This window comes from Penicillium citrinum (assembly GCF_028827155.1).
Source record: "Penicillium citrinum strain IBT 23319 chromosome Unknown utg000011l:1.0-294111.0:1.0-294243.0, whole genome shotgun sequence".
Lineage (NCBI taxonomy): Eukaryota > Fungi > Ascomycota > Eurotiomycetes > Eurotiales > Aspergillaceae > Penicillium > Penicillium citrinum.
Genome location: NW_026622696.1, coordinates 209,347 through 233,574, shown reverse-complemented (window position 1 = coordinate 233,574; position 24,228 = coordinate 209,347). Strand labels below are relative to the sequence as shown.

Here is a 24,228-nt window from a genome sequence, read left to right as displayed (position 1 = left end):
GTGTTTGTGTGAGTGCAGTAGATTCAAGGCTTTTGCCACGCCGATATATCGTGGAGTCCGGAATGACGTCCGAACCCAAAGAATCGGGGTCTCAGCTCGGCGAGGAAAGTCAGAGGTGCGCGTTCCCTGACACTCCATGCAAGTACTACTAATAGTTTGTGCATGAGATGACTTTTCTAACTAATTTATCATCTATATGAAGATGGCTTATTTCTGTGCTGATGCGATGGTGGAGATACCTCGACTTGGACTCAAGAAGTTTCCTCGTGATGCTGAAGGGTGCTTTAGCACCGACCATCACCATTGCAATGTACGCCCAATCAATCAGATACACCGAGTAGCTTCTACTGAAGATATGTAGTATCTGCTGAGTACTTGAGCCAATGCTCACCAATAAAAATTCAACAGATACCAAAGTACAGCAATATCAAACATCACCTCGACAATCGGGTACCTCTCCGCCCTAATTTCCGTATTATCACAAGGTCTCATGCCACGAGCAAAATTCATGAAGATTATGTTCTTCAATCTTCTATCAACATGTGTCTCTGCTTCATTATGTTGTCTAGCTATTTTCTGCGCTGTCAAGGCCCGCCAACATAATACGCCTCCCGATGCGACGGATGCGGTTCGAAATGGATTTAATAGTGATGCGTGTGCTGTTTCCGCCATATGGCTTATTTTTATGATTTGGTAATCCTTCATCTAGTTCGCTGTACAATTCACATAATACATATGCTGACTATTTCAGGGCCGCTAATTCTCTTCGGGCACTTAAACCGATGGAATTACAGGATCCAATGGTTGCTTTTTCGATCTTCGCTTCTGTGACTGTGACCCGTGCGGGAATGTTTACCTCTCTTAGTGAAGGGTTGGAGTTTGTTTCGAGGCTCTTGAAAGGCTTTATGATTGGATTTGCTATTGCGACTGGAGTTTCACTGCTTATACTTCCCATCACTAGTCGTGGTAATGTCTTTCAGGATATGAGGCAGTATGTTGTCGCTGTGGAGGGTGTTCTGGATGCACAGATTGCATTTGATGAGGGTATTACTATGAGTGGGATTTTTGGAAGGGGTTCTCTCACGCGAACGCTTACTACCATGAGCCGGAGAAATGTTGATGGTGGCAGTCCCGAAAGTGAGACAGATCTGCAGGTTAAGATCAAGGATTTACAAGGCGCGATGACCAAACTTAATTCGATGCATAGTACAGTCCATGCGGATTTGTTCTATTCGCGTGATGAGATTGCGTGGGGAAAGCTTCCCGCGGAGGATTTGAGTGACATTGCCTCATTATTCCGGAGTCTCCTGCTTCCTCTTTCTGGAATGTCGATGCTGCCTGAGATTCTGGAGTCAATTGCTAAGAATGAGGGCCAACGGGATGGCAATGACGATCCAGGGGAACTGGAAACGAGACAGGAGGAGGTTTCGCGAGTAATGGAGACGCATCATGCGCGACTTATTGAAGCGGCTGATCTTGTTCGCTGTGGATTGACACATTTCGTATTTACTATGGAGCTTATTTCGGCTAAGCATCTGAAGCGCTGGAAAAAGGCGCGTCTTGTTGGTCATGCTCATGACGAGGAAGCAAGGGGTCAAAGCTTGATTCCTGGGGATGAAGGCTTTACGTTGTGTTTTGAAAATCAATTATGTGCCTATCATGAGAGGAGGAAGCTATTCCCTCGGGCGCTGACGAGTCTTGAGGCATTTTCTGAGAAACATGAGGGTGTTGGTGATGGGGATGGAACAGGTGAAGCTGCAGATCCGCATGTTCGCCGGGAGTTCTTCCTGATTCTCTATATGGAGCATCTCCAGGATGATCTGTTGAATGCCATTTTGAAGCTTGTCAAACTGGCCGGCAGTAAGGTTGATAATGGTACAATGACACGCGGCAGACTTATATTCCCTAGAGAGAGGTCTATCCGACAGTGGTTGTCTCTCAGCCACAGCAGAAGTGGCCAAACCTCGTCGGAAAGTAGACAATCGTCGCTTAATCCAGCCAATATCCATCATACAGATCTGCAGACAAGATATCCCGACCCGGAACATCTCCCTCCTGCAAATATTTGGGAGAAGGGAAGTGCGGTTCTACGCAAGATTGCACATGCACTCAAGTCTGACCAGAGCACGTTTGGTTTCCGTGTAGCGGCCGCTTCATTCTCGGTGGGAATCCTCGCGTACCTTCATCAGACGCAGGACTTTTTCATCCGGCAGCGATGTATCTGGGCGATGATTGTTATTGTCATTGGAATGAATCCGACAAGTGGACAGACGATGTTCGGATTTGTAGCTCGTATTCTTGCAACCGTTGTCTCACTAGTATTGAGTTTGATTGTATGGTACATCGTTGATGGGAAGACAGCTGGAGTCATTGTGTTTCTTTACCTTGCAAATGTATTCGAGGTATGCGAATACAATCTCCGAGACGAATTTCGAAACTGTCGCTAATTATGGTTACAGTACTACTTTTACGTCAAAGTACCACAATATTTCGGGGCATCGGTCATTTCAATTGTGACACTCAATGTGATAATTGGATACGAGCTACAAGTGCGTCAACTCGGTATCCAACAAGCAGAGTCAAATGGTCAGCCATATTACCCCATCTACCTCTTCGGTCCATACAAATTGGCCGCAGTAGCAGCCGGCTGTGCCATTTCATTTTTTTGGGTGATTTTCCCATACCCCATCACAGCCAAGTCTCAAGTCCGTCGACTCCTTGGTCAAAGTATGTTTGTTCTGGCCAGGTTTTATAGCTGCATGCATACAACCATTGAATATTGGTTGAGTGATGAACTGGGAAATTCCGAGGATACGGGATCACCTGGATATGAATTGCAAGCTGCGCGACATAAGATCTTCAAGGAGGAAATGATGCTACTGAATAGTCTTCGGATGCATAGCCATTTTAGTACGTTTGAACCACCTATCGGAGGGAAGTTTCCGAAGAAAACGTACGACGATATTATTTCCGAAGTACAGTGTATCTTGACTAGCATGTCTCTCATGGCACATACCACGCAGGGCTTGGAGACAGGTTCTGTTGATGGAAATAATTACCAAAAAACTGATCCATGGAGAGCACGTTTAGCAGATATTGCTCTGAAGTCGGCGGATTTCAATTCCCATAGCATCACCTCTCTGCTGTGTCTTCTGTCAGCTGCGATAATGAACTCGCAACCATTACCACCTTACCTCTCAACGCCAGACTCATTTCCACTCGCACGACAGATGCAGAAGGTTGATAATGAGCTGCTGAGTATTCGGCATATAGGGGATCCATCTTTCTCGGCGTTTATAGCTTTGGAAGTGCTGAGGTCGGTTGTGAGTTTCAGTTTGCAGGATCTTGTCGAGTAAGTGGCTCTAGCCCGAATTGAACTATCGTTATGATGACTGACTTGTAGTAGAAATGTGAGGAAGTTGGTTGGCGAGTTGAACTTTGAATTCCGTCTTCAGAATCAGCGTGATGCAGAATCGTCACGATTTCTTCAACCTGATGTAGAGTGATCAACTTGTTCTACGACGACTACGTAGCACCTAATCACAATGCCTATTGTTAAAGCATCAACGAGTTGTGGATGGTAATTACCAAATACTACATACTACTGTATCGACTATAACAATTTGAACTTAGCCGCAACACCCATACAAATAACCATAAACGCAACAAAACATCCCACAATCCCAAAAAACCACCCTAACCCACTATCCTCCTGACCAGGAACTTCAACATTCATCCCCCACATACCAGTGACAAGATGGCAAGGCACAAAAATCGTCGCAATGACAGTGACCTTGCTGAGCGCCGAGTTAATAGTCAAACTAAGCCGCAAATTCGTAGCACTAAGTTGTGCAAGACAATTCCCCTGGCTCCGTCCAATTATCTCGTCGATATGACCTAATGTCGATAAAGTCGTGATAAGATGATCTTGAACATCACCCAGGTAAAGAAGTAAATCTCCACCCGGGAACGCGGGTAATCGATCCGGGGCCTGGCATCTCTTTACGAAACCGTTCAGTACATCGACTTTACCGTGAAGACAGCGGATGATATGGGTTATTTTCTTGCGGAGGATGTCGACGGTTGGAATTAGAGATTTGACATCATCGATTCGAGCGATGAAGACTTGATCTTCGATAGCTTCGGACTCTCGCTCTACCGCTCGGGTATAAGGCTCGAAGGCGTCGACGATGTCGTCGCTGAAGGAGTTTGTTAATACTTGTGATTGGTACTGGGTAAATACATTCGGGGGAACTTACATTAAAGCGTAGCAGATCCAGTCACTTGAAAGAATGAGTGGATCGTGCATTTTTTGTATCCGTGATCGAACTCGTTTGATATGCTGGCATCCACTCGGGGAAAAGGTTACCACGCCGTACTGGAAGACTAGGATGTACATCTCGGCTGGATGGGGAAAACCAGGTCTTCCTTCTTCTTCCTTTGGATTATCGACTAAAGTTTGGAAGGAGATGAGGTAGTAATTCTTGAAGACTTCGACCTTCTCTCTTGGCTCGCGGATACTGATATCCTCTGCTGTCAAAGGGTGAATGGATAAAGACTGAGCTAGCTGGGCAACATCTTCTTCAGATGCATCGCACACATCAACCCACCAAACTGGTCGTGATGGATCTGGTTTCTCCTTGATCTTCTCCTGGAAGATCTGATCGATACTCCCGTTTGGAAAGAGTTCATCCCATGTAGAAGCGGTGCTGGTGGTTAGCTTTTCCGAGGAGAAGAAGCTAAAGCGCTCTGGATGAGGTTTGTCGATTTGGTCCAGTTTTTCATGGACGGAGGTCAGTGGTGTGGACATGGTGGGTGAAATAGAAACCCTGTGCCATCGGTCTGCTTACTCTGGCACTTTTGTGGGCGCTGGTCTTCATGGGAGAGCTTAGCCCATAGTAGAAAGGGATATAAGATTTGTCGTGCGGTGTGATGCACGTCTTCATGGGTAGAGCAGACTGGTAAGAATGACTGCAGCAGAGTATGAACAAGATGAGAGAGGTACAGTGGTAACAGGGGTAGACGAGAAAACTCATCATCTTGGCTTTGGCCCTGACTTGCCCCAGTTCTTCTTCTCCAATTTCCAATTGTAATTCCACTTCTCCATTCCATGTGCCCTCAGCCCTACCCGCAGGTCCACTTTAGCGGGTGTGGATTCGGAGTGGCCAATTGTATTTTGGCAGACGAGTTGCGATCGGATGGTCGGCACTGAAAACTTTTATTGTGACTTGGCACTAGGCAGATGAATTTCACAGAGGAAAGTACAGACGAGATGCCATGGTGTAGTAGAAGATGACGAATCTGGTGAAATGTCTACGGAGTAATGACTTAAAGGATGGATGATGGTTGATTTGATATATTAGAGTACTATTGAATATCATTTAGTATGAACATTTTTCGTAGTGATTGTAGTCTTTCAGCAATACTATCTCAATTGAACAACGAAAGAGACTAGCAGCATGATAATTGGAGCTCCCGAGCCTGTGATGATGGTCGCCCGAGTTCTCGGTTGGGGACCTTGGGAAGTCTGTCATGATTTGGGACGGGTGCGAATGAGTTGCAACGAGGCTTGCTTGCTAATTCAGCTCATTTAGTTCTTTTGAGCTATCACTGCATTGATAGGTATTAAGCGGTGTGAGTCTTCAACTTCAACCTCTTCATGGAGTGTCCAGAAGTACTCTGTAATTTGTACTTCCCCACAGCACCCAGAATATCGATCTATAAGTCCTTGAATAAGCCTATTTCATGCCTGGTCAATGAATTTGAATGTGTATATACTGCTACCAGGTCACTAGTAGTGGTACTACACTTGTACATTGTAGACTGTACTATATACTTACGGAGGACTTCAGTACTGCTCGATGGTATCCCCCTTAATAGCCGCCAAGGACCTTCGTATGCGGGGATAAGCTAGGACGAAAAAGACGACGACTGCTAGGAGGACGAGAAATGTGGGGAGAAACATAAAGGTAAATAGGAGGACGCTGAGACCGAGAGTGGCATGTTTGCCGTGGAGTGAAGAGCGGGCCATTGCGAACACCGTGAGATGGACCGAACCGTCGCGATGGGAAAAAAAATACTTGATGTTCAATCAGTAGTACAGTATAGTTGTAGTATGTACTGTAGTGTGTATTTGCCAAGATGATGGAAGGATTGTGGCATGCGATGGAAGGTGGAATGTATTGGAGATGTCTTGGAGGATTCCGGGTATGTACGGTAGGGTGTACTCTGTAGATATAGATCTACGAGTGGTAGATCTTGTAATACAGTATACTAGTGAATACCGTGAAATTGAACTGAATGCGGAAACGGATATACGGAATATGAAAAGGAGACAATGAGTGATCCTGTGACTCTAGAGTAGTAATGTAGCTAATGTTGGTGCCTATCAAGGGTGGAGTTAGGGTTATGAATTCTCCTTGGCTGAGGTATTCGTGACTTCATGTGGATACTGTAGTATACAGTTTTCAGATCAAGTCTGTTTCTATTTTTCATGTTATGTCTCATGAGTATAATAATTTATACACTCTCACCTTTTTATCAACTGAGATGCAAGTGTATAATTTCACATTTGTTCAACTTTTCAACTGTTCAACGGTTTAATACTGACGGAGTGGAATGTTCTTAAGGCTTGGCGCAGGCAGCAACTTTATTCTTTTGTTTGTAATCATGTATTTCAGATACATTTATTGTATTTTATTCTATTTTTATTCTTCATAATATTAACCACTCGACTTACACGCCCATTTACACGAGTACTAGATATATTGAGTTCACTGCATAAGTATGAATATACTAAACACACGGAGCACTAAGTACTGAATACTGTGGAATAATATGATGATTGTGTTATAGTACATGTAAGATTGTAACATACCGCTGTAATTTCAGTGGGGCATGATGTCAATAATACAGACAGATTTAATTATTCATTCTACATGGTATGTACATAAGTGAATAGAAGGGCCTTGGAATGATCATGGAAGAGACTTTGACATTGCTAGATGCAGTATAATAACATTCAGTCTATGAGTGACTTGCACCAGGATTTATGTTGTGCTTAGTACTACATACATAGTATGTGTATGTATGGTATGTATGGTATGTATGTCCGCCTTATAGGGCTGAGTGGATCTACATACACTCTGATCAAATACTTCAAGTTTGTACAGTAGATTGAGAATATTATATGAATATATGATTGTAATGCATTAACTCTACTATAGTATTCACCTCATCAACTTCTACATCACCATTAAATAATAAATGTACTGTATAGAAATGGTGATTGTATTGTAAGATCATCGCTGCTAGCGCCGACCCGCCCACTCCCACTTCTCCTCCACCTTTTCTCTTCTTTCTTCTTCACCTCCTCTTCTTCTTCTCTCCCCCTCTCTCTCCTTTCCCCTCACAGTCTTCCCACATGTCTCCATGTCTTGGCTCGCAGGTATAACTATCGATCATACCGATAACGATAATCTCGGCGTCGATTGGGTCCTCCAATATGAATTCGGTGATCTGGGTATGCTCTCTGCACTCACTCCCCGCATTCCCCAATCTCACCACTACAGTAACACCACTAACACCTCCTAGACCAAAATGAAGCTATCGCAGAGTTCCGTACTCTCATGACCGATCTGTCTGAAGCTGGCCTTCGTCTACAAGTTCGTCATGGTCATGGGAAATCATTGCTGGTCTGTATTCGTGTCCCGAGGGATCACCTCGGGAAAATGGTTCAAAAATCTAGGTATTCAGCTTGTCACCTAAATTAACCCAATGGACATACTTATCAGTGTCTACTCTGCAGAATCAAAGACTGGATGTACGCCATCAGTCACACTCTTCCCTCCGGCCACGATATTTCCGTAACAGCCGAAACCCCCGCCGAAGAAATTCGATCCATCTATCATGCTGTCACTTGGTCCAAAGAACTCGGCGGTGCAGGCATCACCCCGAATTTCGGCAAATGGGAACGTATTACCGCGTCATTCCCTTTACATGATCGAGATGCTTGTACCGAATTATTAAGAGCATGGAGTCGAAAGACTGTTTTGACAATTCGCGATCTGGATACCATTCGCGCTCTTTTTGGCGAGAAGGTGGGCAATATTCCTAATCCACAATCCCATTGACATCCCAGCTGACTATTCAGGTTGCCTTCTACTTTGCTTTCATTCAATGCTACTCTCTCGCATTGGCCGTCCCCGCTGGATTGGGAATTATCGGCTGGCTCTATTTCGGTCCTTACTCTATCATGTATGGATCAGCACTATCTGTCTGGTGCATTTGCTTCGTGGAATACTGGAAAGTCCGCGAATTCGATCTCGCTCATCGCTGGGGCGTCCGTGGCGTCGGCGCATTAAAAGTCAATCGTCCCCAATACAAATGGGAAAAAGAAATCAAAGATCCAATTACTGGCCAAGTAACGCGTGTTTTTCCCGGTTGGAAGCAATTCCTACGGCAATTACTTCTGATTCCATTTGCCTCGGTCGCGGCATTCGCATTGGGCAGTTTGATTGTCGTCACGTTTGCTTCGGAAGTGTTCATTTCTGAGGTTTATAGCGGTCGGTTTCAAGGGTTTTTGGAATTTGTTCCTACGATTGTCTTTTCGCTTTCGTTGCCGTTTATTACGTCGCTTTTGACGAAAATCGCGACGAGATTAACGGAATATGAGAACTATCGGACGCGTGATCTGTATGATCTGGCTCAGACGCAGAAGACTTTTGTCATGAACTTCATTACTTCTTTCCTGCCAACTTTGCTTACAGCTTATGTCTATGTACCATTCGGCAAGACAATTGTTCCTCATCTGGATATTATCAAACGTTACGGATTGAATATTGAGATGTCGCATGCGGATTTCCAGGTCGATCGGACCCGTTTCCAACAGGAGGTGATTTATCTGTCTATGACGGCACAGATTTTTAATTTCTTTGAAGAGATCATTTTGCCTTTCGTCAAACAGAAGTTGTATCAGAAATGGCGCAATTATCAAGATCGCAAGGCAGGATTGACTCGTCAACGTAGCTTCTCCAAGGCTACTGATTTACTATTAGTGGATCCGCCGGGCGAAACAAACTTCCTGCAACGACTTCGGGGTGAAGCTGATTCCGATGAATACGAGGTTGAAGAAGATATCCTCGAGATGTGTGTTCAGTTTGGGTATCTTGCTCTGTTTGGGGTTGCCTGGCCTCTCGTTCCTTTGGGATTCCTCCTGAATAACTGGCTGGAAGTACGTGGAGATTTCTTCAAACTCGCTCGTGAAAATCAACGACCTCCTCCAATTCGTGCCGACTCTATTGGACCTTGCTTGCTAGGACTGGACTTCCTTGCCTGGATGGGGACGCTTTCCACTGCGGCCATTATTCACTTGTATCGGGGAGATGTGTCGGAAGTCCATCTATCCTCTCTCCTTCTCACAATCTTCATCGCGGAACAAGCTTATCTAGCAATTCGATTCATTGCCGCCACTGCCATGCAGAAGATCTTCGCTGAAACACTCTACCAGGAAGAAGTCTGTCGCCACGCCGTACGCAAGAACTTCTTCGACATGAGTATGGGAATTGGTAATGGTCGTGCTGGATCTCCTGATTCCTCGGGACGAGTTCGACAGCGAGTTCGATTCCATGAACGTGTCAATGTTTACGAATCTGGATCTGAACTTGCAGCATCGGAAGGATCTCCATCTCCGACTGGAGAGAAGGTGCAGGATGATGTTTTGAAGGGATCGGATAAAGAGGCTGCATTCTGGAACGCTCATTCTTATGATACTGCGGATGCTGGGGTCAAGTTGATTCGGGCGTTGAGTGAGAGCCCTGGGGGTGAGAAGAGTGCTAAGAGGGCGTAACTGTGTCATTTTCATATTAGCTCAATATTTGCATATTATCTAGCATAGCGTGAATCTTATTCTTGCACAACCTGGGATACAGTAAAGCATACGTCAAGTGTAGAAAATAGACGACCCCTTACATTTTAATTTAATGAAATAACATAATTAGTAAAATATTCATCACTTCATAAATATTACATTAATATACTAATAATAATATTAATAATAATAATAATATAGAAGTACGCGTAGGGCTGATGTCGATCCTTCAGCCCTACGCCCCACTCTCCTCTTCTTCTCCCCTGCTTTTCCATCTCTCCTCCACATTTCCCTTCTTCTCCTCTCCTCTTCTCTCTCTACTGCTCCTCCGCTCTCTCTACTGCTCCTCCACTCTCTCTACTGCTCCTCCACTCTCTCTACTGCTCCTCCACTCTCTCCATCCCCCATTACCCACACCCTTCTATATTCTTTAACATCTTCAAGACATGTAAATTCACTTGATACTGTCTCCCTCCCTCTTCCTATCTACCTCATGGCCTCCGCCGAGGTCTCAGCCTCGGCCTCCTCCGATACTCTCATCTCCGCCCTCCCCCAACCCCCCTGCAAAGATCCACCAAAAAATAGCAGAAAAAGAATCACCTCCCATCGCAACTACAACCGCAATCACTCCGATTCCCAAACTCGCCCGTGAAGCAAGTGACATCACCTGGCAAGAATCCATCGAATCCACCAAAGACCAAGTCACCCTCACCCGACGACGAGGCCGTCTCCGTCTCCTCCACCAACAACAATTTAAAAATAGTCTTCTGGCCAGCGTGGGATACCTCGAACTCGCCAATGCCGGAGACTTCGCCGCAAATGTCTGGAATGAAATCCCCGTCCCGAGATTCGCCGCTATACTCATGGGTATTGGTGGTACACTTGCATTGGGAATGGTCCTTGTTGCAATTCAAGATTGCAGACTTTCTTATCGGAATGTGAAACTTCTTCGTTCTGAACGAGAACACCTTACGCGTTTACAGAACTATCATGGGAAAAATCCCGAGATTTCTCGATTACTGGGGAGTCGATTGGGTGTGATATTTCGCGAATTAGGGACCGAATTGGTCGATCGGATTGTTATGGATGTATTGATGGGGTTTGGGTCTTTACTTGTTGGGGTTGGTACGTTGATGGCGATTGGTGGTGCTCATCCTGAAGTTTTCAAGGCGAGTAACCTACTCTCGGGATATGTGGGTAATGGACTTGCAGCGTTATTCGGATTAGCGAATGCGGTGTGGTCCATTTGTTTGATTCGTCGATTCCATCTGCATGATCTTGCGGTCAAGGCTATGCAGCCAAATGATGAGATTCGTCGAAGACTTCATACTCGCTTTCGAAGGTTCCAGGGGCATGCTATTGTCAATGGATTGAATGGGCTTGTTGCTGGTGCTGCTTCAATGGTCACTGCTGAACGGTGGTGGGGATATGTCGTCTTGATACCGTGTATCATCTCCCTTGTCTTGTGCAACTATTTCTGGCGCAAGAAGTTGGGTTATGATAGACCTATACTGGATCATGCCTCGCTTGCTCGAATGCAATTAACACCATTGCTGGAGGACCTGGAATATGTCCTCGCCATGCAGAAAGTCCTGGCAACTGTTTCCCCGGATGAACCTCTTTCTCAGACAATCATTCAACGAGATTCATACTCTTCTATCTTACAATTCATCGTGCGTAATCGCATGCTGGAAACATACTGCGACTCATTGACCCGAAACAAAAAAACACGGACCATTCTGAACACTATTCCGTCGCAAACAGATCAAATCACCCTCAACCATGATGCTCTTCTTCAATTAAGTACCTCATCATCTCACTCGCCTATTCTCCTCCATCATGCACAGAAGTTCCTGCGGAATGAAGGGGTGCGTGCTTTTACTCATCGTGAACGCCATCTTTTGGAGTTATTAGGTTTTGCTGTCTGGCAGGATCAGATAGCCGGGACTAGCCAGAGATAGATTAATTAGACGGTTGATTGACGACTGGTCGTCGAGCCTGCATTGTTTTGTTTAGATGCTGGTCATTCAATATCATCATTATCACTGGTTTTTATATACTTGCGCCCCGATATTTTCTATCCTTGTCACTCAATCCTCTCTACTCGTTTGTCATATTAGAGAATCCTCCTGGATATTCCCATTCCATTCTACTCTATCCATTCCTTGTTTGTTTGTAAAGTTGAAACGTTGAGTACTGACTCATCTATCAGACATCTTACTTGGGACTTCTTTATTCATTCACTCCCTTCTCTTTCTTCCTCCTCTTCTTCTCCACCTTCTCCCCCCTCATTAACTCTCTTCATTATCAACACCCTTTTTATCCTCCCCGCGGTGTCCTTCATCTTTAATCTCGATTTTCATCCATAGTTCAAAATGCCCTCGCAGGTGTTCCTCATTACGGAAATACTGGAAAATCCTCCTGGAAACTGACACGAAAACAATTCTCCTTTCCCAAGAGTATGCCAAAACTGGCGCAGTCTGATACAGAAATCTCATAGATTGAGAGCCGGTCTCTTCTTGGGGCCTGCCAAATGGGAACTCTGTAAGGGTGAACGAGGTATTCCGAATCCGCTTCTAGTTGATTGTTTACATCCTTGGCTGTTTGATTATTGTGTTTCACAGAGAGCAAAACAATGGAGAATGGTATTCGCGCAATTGGACCAGAAGCCCGATGATGATTGCTGGTTCAACGAGGTTGACGAGGTTGACGACCATTTCCTCTGCAAAGATGCAGTCTGGCGCCAAATGCTGTTCCAACAACCTCCTCAATTGCTCTTTGGGATTTTTCATGCGGATAGTTTACATCTAGATGATGAGTTGGCTTACACCGACTTCAAGTGGCCCGACTTGTTGCGATTGGGGGTTATTTTCGACAAAATCCTGAGTGAGTCAATCGTGCTCACTTCAGATTCGCTAACATTATCAGAAATATTGTCCTCTTTCGTTTGGGACATGCCCGCTAAACGTTTATCCTGAAAAGATATTGTTTCAACAGAAATTGATCGTTATTATGATGCCAATAAACGCGACTGTTCATATTACTTGTACCAATATTTCAGGGGAATCGGAGAGCAAGTCCAGAAACGCCACTTTACCTACAATCGCCCTTCACAGTACGACTGGCACTACTGAGATATTCACATTTTCTTCACCAAACGAGCAGGTATCTACAAACGGAGGAACTTCACCAAGGAAATACAACGTTCACCGTTTTACATCAGAATCTCGTGGGACGAGTCAAAACTACCTCGCTACGGACCGAGATACTATCGTGAGCTAGTACTCTAATGTGATAAATTCCCATTGAAAAATATATCTGCTATCATCATACATGAAAGAGAGAAATATCTAGCTGTCGACACAAAGGTGTCACAATCTTCCTGAGTAATCATCATGTGATTCATGGCCGATGGAGAAAATATTGATCGCATCTGGGTACCACATATTTAACGATCCAAGACTAGATATCAGAAGTTGAATTACATTCATTCTTCTGGGAAGTTTCGGTCATTATTCATTTTAAATGTCCTCTATCCTCCTGCTGTCTGTCTTTGGTGCTATGCTACAGTTCTTTCTAGTCAACAAAAGCAGGCCCTCAAAGGTCTTATAGAGGAGTAATGAGGTAAAATTTTCGCAAAGTAGAAGCATTTGGTCCATTCTGTTGATTTGATTCATATATTTCATTTGAAAAATCTCCCTGGTATTAAATTAGGGGTTGCTTGGCTGTAAATCCATGACAATCTCAAGATGATTCATTGTCTTTCAATCCTCGATATCTGATGATACCCCCAGAATCAATGTAAATTCTGATGGAAGTGGTAACTCTGGAAGCAGGTTATTCCAGGAATATATTATCCATGGCAAATAATTTTTCAACGCCATTTTCGTGCCTGATGATTGCCTCGGATGCATTGCTTAATTATCCAGCCCAGGGCAGTTCTCGCTAGTTTTCTCAGTGATAGAATCATACGGAAAGGGATCAGTCCAGATGATATCAAAACTTTGATAGTTAGCTTTATATCAGAGGATATTTGAATGACTGTCATCTCCTCTTACCTATCATCATCATACTTCGGTGCATCATCATCGCCCAATTCCTCTACAATATCCGTCAATGCATCATGCTCCCAACATATCAAGATATTTCCACTCCCTACATATCCCTTAACAACATCTTTGACACATTTAGAATCATCTCGATCACAGGATGTGTCGACCGTAAAGTCCTAGATCTTCTGCTAACGGTTTAACAGTATCAAGAGGTCGTTGACGTTTGCCGTCTAAAACGTCAGTATTAATTTGAATCTTGGACTTGCTCGCAACAAACGTACTACTCTTTGGTGTCTGCGCCATTATATGACCAATATTATACTGTGAACTAGATCCGAATACACTTCGCAGGCATTGGGCTCGCTGTAAGCCCTGTGCATTGAGACCATTTCCATCATCAGGCTTTTCACCGTGTCGAATAAGATAGACAGTCGGTGATGCTGTTGCGAGCGAGGCAGCTGCAAAAAAAGCAGATAATAAGGTAAAGTTCACCATTTTTTTGAATTTATTGCGGTTATGGTGTTCAGCCTGAATTACAATCTATTCTACTGTACGACATGCCCTTCTTATACTTCTATCCCCTCATCCAACTGTATACCGTAAGCCCCGGCATTCCCCTGCAATCCATCCGAATACCACCTTGTCCATCCGAGTTCGCTTCATTCGATCCTTCAGTCGGCCATTTCCGATTGTGCCTAGCCAGACATCGCGACGATCGCCGCGACATGCACTCTGTGGATCTTGTGATTCGCTTGTCGATCGTGGGACTAACGCTTGTTTGGGGAAATGAAGATGCCCCGCGTGGATCGAGTGGATCTGCAGAAAATCCGTCGAATGAATCCCAAGTCAGCATGGGAAGAATGAAATTGCTTCAGTCAAACCATGAGCGAAAAAGGTTACAGTGTCAGTATGTTACAAACTAGCCCTAGAAAGGAATGTACAATATTCGCCCCGCTTGACCATTGATTTCCGAATAGCGTAGAGACACTATGTAGTAGTTATATATGAATACGAGTACTCAGACGACTCATTTTCCTTCTGTCTGTGAGTACCTTGAAGGTGCTCATCGACAGATGGGGCCTCGGGGTTATCAAAATACAAGTCAATCATCCTATAACAGAAGAGATTGTGGACCAATGTAAGTGGATAGCATGCTGTGACTTAAAAACTGAACAATCCACTTCTCCGCTTCCCATAAGGATACACAATCAATGCTGCAATAAACAGTCCAATCGTAATCCCAATCGCAACTTGAATCATGCCAAAACCCAAACTGAACACCGAACTGCCCGATGCCAGCCCTGCACCGGGCGCACTACTCGCGGACCCATGAGACGATACATTCTGTCGAATCTCATCTGCGGATTGAACGCCAGAAATTAAAGATCCAGTCGCAGCCAGTCCCGATGGTACCAGGATGAATATCCCAGGGAGGATGGCCGTTGCTGCGTGACCGTGCCAGAGACGACTGTATAGATTCCCCATGATCCCAATTGTAAACGCGCCGACCGTGTTGGCGACTTGTGAGTTGGATCCTAGTCTCTTTGTGCTGAAGTAGTTGGTAGTGTATCCTGATAATGCAATTATCGTCATCGGAGGAAGTTGTTTCCATTTGCCTTGGTTAATGATGAGAAGCCAAACGGTCATTATAGCTACAAATGGAAATCGAGCAACATAAGGATTTGGAAATGCTCCATCTTTTGGACAGCTTATATCTGATACAGCCCCATTGTCCATAAGTCCGTAAATGGTCGTACCAACTGTGATACCGTACCCAAGGAAGAGCGAAAAGATAATCGCATAAACCATTCGGATCGAGCCGGCGATGATTTGATGAGACTGTAGCTCCAGACTACTGCACAACACCAGGAATCCCGGCAAGATCAGCGCGATTGAGGCTTGCGAGATGGCTGAGAAACAAAAGAGATATTGTCGCTTTCCATCGACGATGGCTTTGGGGATGCTTCCAAAGGCGCGTGCTAGAAAGGAGGTCACCACTGTCGATGTCACTTCGAATACATTCGAATAGAGTGCTGAACGAGGTGCAGCAACATGTTGCATAAGTCCCACCAGTACACCATTGATGAAGATGATCGGCATATCGATTGGGCGAGCATTGAAGGCGAATGGCCCGACAGTCGCAGTAGCAACGCCATAGATGATGACAATAATATACTTCGGATATCGAGGTTTCTTATTCATCACGTCGTCCAATTCTTGAACAGCTTCTTCAATTCCAATCACGTCGTGAATGACATTCTTATAAATCAGATGTGTATCAGACAACCGGGCTAGATCAACCCCTTGCGCAACTCGAACAAGTTTAACCTCCGTTGTCCTTGTAGATGGATCATCGAAAGACATGATCATACATCCTGGAAGATAAAGGAACTGGCTATCGATTTCCAACACCTTGGCTGTCATCTGCATGTATTCCTCTAGACGATGAGTCGGGGCACCAAACGCCATTAATGCTCGACATAATTGCATGATATATCGTTGTCGACAGATAATCTCCGCAATATGCACTGTAACTCGAATTTCATCTTCCAATCGCACCTTTCGATCAGATTGCTTGCCTCGTCGCTTCGATGCTGCCGAAAGAACATCATTGGAAACAGGCGTACTCGCTCCACTCAAACTTCCAGTTTTGCCAGCGAGACTTGATGTCGATGAGTTGGGTGGCCTTTTGTACCATTTCACTTTCTCTCTTTTCGGCGCCGTTGTCCCGGCTACGTGGTGTGGTGGTGGTGGTGGTGCGGATGCTGGTGCTTTTGATACTGGTCCGCGAGATGCAGAATCAGACGAAGATGCTGATGATTGACTCCGGGTTCTCGACATATCACCTCCATCTTGTCCTCCATTCAATTTGATTAGCTGCGACAATATTCCGCCTCCACCCGATCGATACCGTAAACCCTCATCCATACTGGACTCGTCTTCACCTCCGACAAACTCGGTCCCACCATGCGGAAATGGTTTCCCTCGCATCTTGCGTCGCTTTCCGGAATGATCTTGTGTCAAGTCTCGCACTAGCCGATGCGCTTCGGAGCTACTTTCTGCTTGGTGCTGACGCTTCTCTTCCACTGATTTATTTTTGTTGTCGGTGATATCTGATAGCGGTGGTTGACTGCCTGTCGCCCAATCACTATGATAAACACCGGAATATAGATCATCACCACCGGTTGTTGGTCTTCCCATTTTTTCACTCCAGACTCTGGCTCGCTGCTTGAATTTTTCAGCCGCTGAGAGAATCCGGTTGCGCGTGCATTGAAGATTGAAAGTCTGCGGAACACTCGGCCCTTGTCCCTCTAGCTGCTCTGGCTGTCCTTCTCCTTGACCCTCGGCCTTTTCGTTGTTCAATCCTGCATCTGCTCCTTGATCGACCCGCGATATGCCATCAAGTGTATGATCTGCTATATCATCGGTACCATGAGCATAAGGCATCGTTGGGCGATGGGGTAATCCTTGACGCTGGGAATGATCCCATTCAGCGCGAGCATCCTCTTGTGCTGGCTGTCGTGGGGAATTTTGAACCACGTCAACGCTCGAGCGGAATCGGACCCTGGGTGGTGATTCGGGATCTTCATCCTGTATCGCGGTCTCGCCGGAGTGTCTTGATCTGAGGTCTACATCCTCCTCTGGACGATCCGTGAAGTAGTTGTCGCTGTCACTGTCGTTTGAAGAGGCGCTTGCAATTTTCTCTTGCTCGGACATTTGGCCTATATTTGCCCTGTGAAGAGATTATAGAGTGACAAGAGAAGCATCGGCTCTTCAATGATAGTGAAACGAAACTTGCGAATGTCAGCTTCGGTCGACGGTTGAATGCTGCGTTGCCTACCTTTCACTCCGTTGATCTCCTGCTGCTGACTTTGTTACTTGCGGAGCCTTTAGCCTACTCATTGAATATTTACCAAGACTGGGTCATGGCCACTCGTAGCCACTTTTCGCTTCAATGAGCTCATGGAGGCGGGACGGGGTATACTCCCTCGGGCCGTAAGTTCACCATGAATTGACAAACCAGTTGAGATTCAATCAAAGCAAACCAAGCACTTTCCATCAGTACTCAACCAATTTTGGATATTGTCTTCAGAATTGATTATATAAATGAAGGAAAACGAAACAGGCTGTAGGTTGTCACTATTTGTCTTTGGGAGTATAAATAGTCCGCGAATATAATAGAACCATTGGCAACGCCGACTTTCGGCCGCATCGCCACTCGGGATCTTTGTCCGATTGAATTATTTTCCCAATTACTACACTTGAGTGAATATCGTCAATCTGCTATGTGAAATGAGATAATGACTGTTTCGGATTGGTGAGCACACCGACCTTGGTGAGCACACCGAGAACCGCACGGATAGCTATACAAATGTCATTCTATATGAAAAAAAAAATAAAATAAAATAAAATAATTGCTAACGGCATGCCGAGGGACGAAACTCCAAGGAAACATCTGTGGACCGTCATCCGAACTGCAACGTCGAGCCTGTGTCCAATTCACTCATTTGACAATTTATTATCCCCGTTCGCTATCTCACGCCTTGTGAGAACTCCGTCAAGGTAGCTCGTCATGCCATCAACATCTTCCAATTCACCCACCCATCCAACATATTGATCGGGTCGAACAATAGCGACAGCACCCCGAACAAGATCAATTCCCCATTTTTCATAAGCCCTGCCCATGCACTCGGGGTCCCACACACAAGACCCTTCACTCCAAACAGAATCGAAATCCCACCCCATCTTGTCATTGAAAGGCCTCAATACCTCGGGAAAATCAAAGTATTCAACTTCATTCCAGGGGCTGCTGTGAATGGTCAAGATAGTGATGGAGCTATCAAGATAACCTCCAGGTGAAACATATCTGGTAAGGAGTGAAGGTAGAATACTGCCCAGCTGATCAACACGTTCTTTCTGCATGGCAAATCGAATGTCACCTGCTAGAACAACAATACGAAATTTCCCGTCACTCTGTAGAATATTTGTTGTCCATCTCGTGTCGAGACGTGCTTGATTCAGAAGTTTTTGCACAGGGAATTTCTCGCCAGGAATCATCAAGCCGCGGAATTTTTGCTTATTCTCGGGGTTGTGCTTCCGGACTAGACTGCTGACAGGGTAAAATGCCTTTCGTCCTTCGTAGAAATCTTCAAACTGCTTATGGATTTCCAGAGCAGAAGTCTTTGTTGCGTCATCTGATGAAGATTCATCTCTTATAAACTGCGAAGATATCTGTCGATCGTATTCCACCAGCATCTTCGCTAGTGGTAATCTTTCAGAATTATATGTATCGAGTATAGATGGCGAGGCAGCTCCCTTTGCTACCAGGGCCAATTTCCATCCAAGGTTGAATCCATCTTGTAAACTCATGTTCATGCCCATTCCAACCTTGGGTGAATGTGAATGGGCAGCGTCGCCGGCCACGAAGACTCGGTTCTCGCGAGAGAGAGTCGAAGCAACACGTTGTCCTACTCCGTATGCTGAAAACCATTCACAGATCTGGAAGTCGAAATTGTAGGGACTCAAAATGGCCTTTACAACTCTGCGGATATCGTCCGGCGTAAATTGTGACTTGTCTCGTCGACCATTCAGTCCATTGTCATGTACACCATTCGATTGTATCTCGTCAGCCTTTGGCATGGGAACGTAGAGGCGGATGAGGTTTCGCTCGCGAGGGACTATGAGAATCGATCCGGCGGTATTTTCCACCATAGCCAGGCGACGTATATCGGCTGAGTTGAGGATCATATTAGACTTGTGTCTATATATTCGCCTTGTTGTACTTACGGAAGTTTGAAATCGGGACTACATCAGCCACTCCCCTTTTTGGCAAGTTAGATTTCGTCATCCTAGGTGAGATAAGGTGACTCACCAGATATAATCTGTACTTGATCCCTCCATGGGAATACCCATTTGATCTCTTGTCCAACTCCTCGCACCATCGCATGCGATCAGGTATCTCGCTTTGACGACTTCGATGTTCGGTTCGCCATTTTGGTCTTCAGGCGAGGTGCCATTAACTTCACCGGGAGACTGGTTGGTAGCAACACCATTCTGAAAACTAGCTTGTCCGTTTGCAGCATGTATATGGCCATTTGGAAGATTCCCAGAATCAATAGCCCGCAGGTGAACGGTGATAGGATAAGCACTATGATCGTTCTTAGTGGCCTCCTCGAAGGTTAGTCTCTCGGCCAAGACACCTCGCTCAACCCTGATCGACGAGTTCTCGTAAATGGAATCTAGGATGAATTGTTCCAGTCGACCTTGTCCCAGGAGCGTATGAACAAAAGGCTTCCGTGAATCCGCATTGTCACCATAGATTCCTTGTCGGACCAGTTTTCCTGATTCCTCTGAGCCCTATCCATATATTACTCTATTAGCTGAATCCCTAATTGAATTATTATAAACGAACCCAGTATGTTGAGACAACTGCCGGAACACCCTCGTGTCGTACGCGATGCTTGAACCCACAGCTATCAAAGATCTCCAATGTCCGTGGTACAAGCCCGTCTGCATGCCCTACAGATACCTTTTCGGCCCGTTTGTCGACGATCCGCGCGTTGATACCAAATCGTGCCATCCAGTATGCTGCCATTAGGCCCGCAGGGCCAGCGCCGATTATGAGACTGTGAATAGCTGAATTAGTCTCAACAGTACACCCTGATCAGCGGTCAGAACTACTTACACATCTGCATGGGACTCGGGATATTTCATGATGGCCATGGCGAGTTTGGCGTGTAGTGCCGGTCGGAGGGGAAGCGATATTTCTTGATATTGTGCTGCGTTCTGCTTAGAGATAAAAACATTTTATGGGCGAATGCATCTTATGAACCCTACCAAATCATCACGCCCGTATCCTGGTTCTTGATCTGAACCTTGGTCATATTGAGTGGCTCAACGCAGGGCCAGTCGGTTAATAAACCTAGTCCGGATCGAAATGGAAAAAGCAATACGACCAAATAGCAGAAGTAAAATTTGATGACGGCGCAGCTGGAAGTGACACTATTGCAGAGCTGAATATTCAATTGCATAAGCTGAAAGGAAAAGGTACGGTGGCGTTCTTGGGTGTTTGCTCGGTCTGTCGGTTCATGAAGACAATAGGAAGTTCTGTGCGCAGAGCAAAAATGGCTGAATTTATGTACATCCATGCACATACATACATTCTTATGATATTGTGTTATCCTTCTAAACATTTTTGGGTATACCTTGGATATCTACATAAGATACAAAGTCCCTGAAAAGACTATTTCGTAGATTGCCATCACTGGGATTGCCAAAGCTATATCATGCCTTGATAAGATACTGATGCCGCCAATGAATCCATGGTCATCCAGTCCATGCTGCCAGGGTCGCCTAGATAGAAGTGTGTTCCAGGCATCTTCCAAAGGTTAGTAATAATATATTTTGGGAAGGGAGGGGAGACTCACCATCAAACTCCAATCGCTTGTCATTTCAGATAATGGTTCCATTGACATCTCACTGGCCCGATCTAAACTCACACTCGAGGCATCGAAGTTGGCCTCTAAAAGCTTCAAACATCTGGCTTCGGCCTCCTCTGCCTCCTTCAAAAGCATGTCTGGAAATTCCTCTCGCGAGAAACCACGCATTAGCCCGTCAATCTGGGCACAAACAAGACAAAGGAAGAGATAGCCCTTAACGTTTGTTTCCCCTGCCTCAATACAACGTAAGCACCATATTTTTGCATCTTGAAGAACCGTGAAAAGATCTCTCCGCAGAGCCCTCGGACCTAGAGAGCTCTCCTCTTGAAGCTGTGTTTTCAGTTCGGCTGCGATGAGAAAAGTGGCTTGGACGGAAGTTGTGCGGAACATGCCCGTTCCACAACTTGCCAGTCTGGCGAGATCATCGGGTTCAGGTGAAGATGGACTGTTTGGTGGAGATTTGGATGTCAAAATTGGAGACGACGGAAATATTGTGCACCAGATCTTTAGCGATGCTTCCGTGACAACCTTTCTCGAGTATGCGTAATGCACTTCTTTCATCGAAGCACCAAAAAATGGCATGTGAAGCGCAGTAAGATAGCGGCGAATGAAGAAGTCCAATATCCGATTCTGGAAATCAGATGGCCCTCTGGCCCCTTCGCGAGTTTTACATCTCTGTAGTTGCTGACAAATATATCTGTAGGACGCGCGTAGTTCGCCGTCTAAACGAACAGTCTCTTCATATCCGACATGGGCAGTTAACCCATTCAATACCTTGGCAATGTGAAGACGAAGGGGAAACATCTTGCGAAGAGCTAAGGACATGGATACATCAGTGAAAATATCGTCAGGTGCTGGGACTGGGCTTTCCACCGATATGGCTTCATCGTCGAAATTTCCCGGTGGCATAGTGTTGAAACTCTCTAGGGAGCAAAGAGGCGGTCCCCCTGACTCCATGCTCGTCTGCAGTTCAAGCTCAAGTAGAGTGTTCCACAATCTTCGTCGCATCTCTGCTGTATAGCGAGACATTTCAGGGAGGAATTCAGGATCCCGATTAAGTCCCATGTAGATGGCAAGGCGGATCACTTCGCCGGTGGTGATCCATACCAAGCCCCCTTCGACGCCGACAATTTGCCTCGCTAGAAGGAGGAGGATATGTATTTGAAGAAATTGTATTCCGAGTCGAGCCTTGAACTCTGGTTCTGAGGTCCAGGTCTGGGCTTCGTGAATCCATCGGATGGCCGTTGCGTGCATTGAAAATCCTTCATCATACATAGCTGATCCAATTGCCATTACGAGTTTCAAAAGGATCACAAATGATATATCAGGGTCGCTTGCCTCTATCGTAGATTCGTAGTCTCGTTTGAATGTGGGTATATGAAGGACACGGTAAATTGTTTCAAATGTTCGAAGGTAATTTGCAACCAGAATGTCTGCAACTTCCTTTGGAGGGAGTTCGTTCGTGGGCGGACATGGCCATGTGGGTGTACGCTGTGCTTTGATCATTTTACCCAACCATTTGCATTTACTTAAGGTAGTCATTGCGTTGGTTCCCTCATTTTGAAGGTATGGCTCGATCAGATCGAGAATCTCGGCAAACTGCTGGCTATTAGTATTGGTCTATTTATCCTATCAATCTCGCACGCTGGACAAGTCTTACCTGGGCGACTCCATTCATCCAGTGACTCTGTCCAAAGACCCTAGTTTTATGCATGATTGCTCGTGATATTGTTGGTTGCTGACCTCCGCCAAGCGTTTCTGAATGGACAGAAAATGTACCCGCGAAATGTGAGGTCGTCGTACTGATGTTGTAGTTTGGGCTGGGCGTGATGTTCCCGGGGAATTGATGGGATGCTTTGCTGAGCTGCTCTTCTAACTGTTTGATACGGTATATCATCGATTGGATTTCTTCAGGTGATGATTGACAGGTTTCCACCGAAGTGTTCGCCGTAGGCGCGGTTGATGGGCTAGTATGCGCGGTTGTCACTGTGTCAATGGTCGAAGATTGGTCGACTTGCATGTCGTTATGTTGGTCACCAGATCTACTAAACTGACCAATATTGATGGTAGATCCAGGCCTAGAGTTACTGCTCTGACGAATCCGCCGAGCTGGTCGAGGCGGCGATACTTCTTCGTAAACACAGGACACATTTCTTGATCGAAGACAATTGCTACATGGTGTCCCTCGATTACATTTGATCTTTCGTTTCCGGCATAATATACATGACCTACCATCGACAGTCAGCCTCATTTATTGCTATGGACCATACAGTCTGTTATCAGACATCTCTACTCACACTGGTGGGCGGCGGCGCCGCCGTTCGGGTTCCCTCGCGTGATCCATATGGGGGGGTTTGATGATCAGATAAGATCGAAGACTCCACCCACTTCGATGAGGCTCTTTCAATTACAGCGTTAATTACCAATTGAAGTGGCAGAAAAGATGCAGAGTATCGCGGAAGACAAAAATAAACGAAAATGAACGAAAAGGGACGAAGAAAATGGGAGTTGGACGAGGCTCGGACTCGGACTCGGCATTTGCGCAAGTGGTCTTTCTCGTCTGCAATTCACCGACTCCGGGCCGAATTACGGGATTCACTCCTGTAAATTTGATTATACCAACTGTACTATTTGCTCGCAGAATTGCCGGGTCCTAGAGATAACTTTATTAAACTGAAGTTTGGTTTTCCTTCTTCTCAAATTGTGAAAACTGTATGAGTTTGAGATATTTCTATATCGAGTCTGGATCACATAGGATGCGTAGTTCCCAAATGCACTGCATGCCTATAACTTGCATACGCTGGTACTTTGTGCCGTACTATCCCCGACTGTCAATTCACCGATTTTATAGATAGACAGGCTAAACACT

At 45.4% G+C, this 24,228-nt stretch overlaps 8 protein-coding genes across 8 annotated transcripts; 3 read left to right on the top strand and 5 right to left on the bottom strand.

The window, feature by feature from the left end:
• Positions 1-517: 517 nt before the first annotated feature.
• Positions 518-3,356, top strand: N7469_011611 (aromatic acid exporter family protein; the record flags this gene model as incomplete). Its single annotated transcript, XM_056650516.1, has 3 exons — positions 518-654; positions 752-2,402; positions 2,460-3,356. 3 exons carry the CDS (start codon positions 518-520, stop codon positions 3,354-3,356), a joined length of 2,685 nt encoding a protein of 894 aa, XP_056495025.1.
• Positions 3,357-3,613: 257 nt separating this feature from the next.
• N7469_011610 (magnesium transporter CorA family protein) lies at positions 3,614-4,810 on the bottom strand (the record flags this gene model as incomplete). The annotated part of the gene is made up of 2 exons (XM_056650515.1): positions 3,614-4,199; positions 4,260-4,810. 2 exons carry the CDS (start codon positions 4,808-4,810, stop codon positions 3,614-3,616), a joined length of 1,137 nt encoding a protein of 378 aa, XP_056495024.1.
• A 2,621-nt stretch (positions 4,811-7,431) lies between these two features.
• Positions 7,432-11,829, top strand: N7469_011609 (anoctamin family protein; the record flags this gene model as incomplete). Its single annotated transcript, XM_056650514.1, has 5 exons — positions 7,432-7,522; positions 7,594-7,747; positions 7,808-8,099; positions 8,153-9,821; positions 10,454-11,829. 5 exons carry the CDS (start codon positions 7,432-7,434, stop codon positions 11,827-11,829), a joined length of 3,582 nt encoding a protein of 1,193 aa, XP_056495023.1.
• A 681-nt stretch (positions 11,830-12,510) lies between these two features.
• Positions 12,511-13,150, top strand: N7469_011608 (uncharacterized protein; the record flags this gene model as incomplete). Its single annotated transcript, XM_056650513.1, has 2 exons — positions 12,511-12,754; positions 12,930-13,150. The coding sequence occupies 2 exons, from the start codon at positions 12,511-12,513 to the stop codon at positions 13,148-13,150; spliced, it is 465 nt and encodes a 154-aa protein (XP_056495022.1).
• A 635-nt stretch (positions 13,151-13,785) lies between these two features.
• On the bottom strand, positions 13,786-14,415 carry N7469_011607 (uncharacterized protein; the record flags this gene model as incomplete). Its single annotated transcript, XM_056650512.1, has 4 exons — positions 13,786-13,870; positions 13,927-14,096; positions 14,122-14,150; positions 14,202-14,415. 4 exons carry the CDS (start codon positions 14,413-14,415, stop codon positions 13,786-13,788), a joined length of 498 nt encoding a protein of 165 aa, XP_056495021.1.
• A 666-nt stretch (positions 14,416-15,081) lies between these two features.
• On the bottom strand, positions 15,082-17,637 carry N7469_011606 (threonine/serine exporter family protein; the record flags this gene model as incomplete). The annotated part of the gene is made up of 1 exon (XM_056650511.1): positions 15,082-17,637. One exon carries the CDS (start codon positions 17,635-17,637, stop codon positions 15,082-15,084), a length of 2,556 nt encoding a protein of 851 aa, XP_056495020.1.
• A 783-nt stretch (positions 17,638-18,420) lies between these two features.
• Positions 18,421-20,643, bottom strand: N7469_011605 (uncharacterized protein; the record flags this gene model as incomplete). The annotated part of the gene is made up of 5 exons (XM_056650510.1): positions 18,421-19,652; positions 19,708-19,742; positions 19,793-20,277; positions 20,333-20,546; positions 20,606-20,643. The coding sequence occupies 5 exons, from the start codon at positions 20,641-20,643 to the stop codon at positions 18,421-18,423; spliced, it is 2,004 nt and encodes a 667-aa protein (XP_056495019.1).
• Positions 20,644-21,199: 556 nt separating this feature from the next.
• N7469_011604 (fungal specific transcription factor domain-containing protein) lies at positions 21,200-23,379 on the bottom strand (the record flags this gene model as incomplete). Its single annotated transcript, XM_056650509.1, has 3 exons — positions 21,200-21,298; positions 21,348-22,958; positions 23,020-23,379. 3 exons carry the CDS (start codon positions 23,377-23,379, stop codon positions 21,200-21,202), a joined length of 2,070 nt encoding a protein of 689 aa, XP_056495018.1.
• Positions 23,380-24,228: the final 849 nt, after the last annotated feature.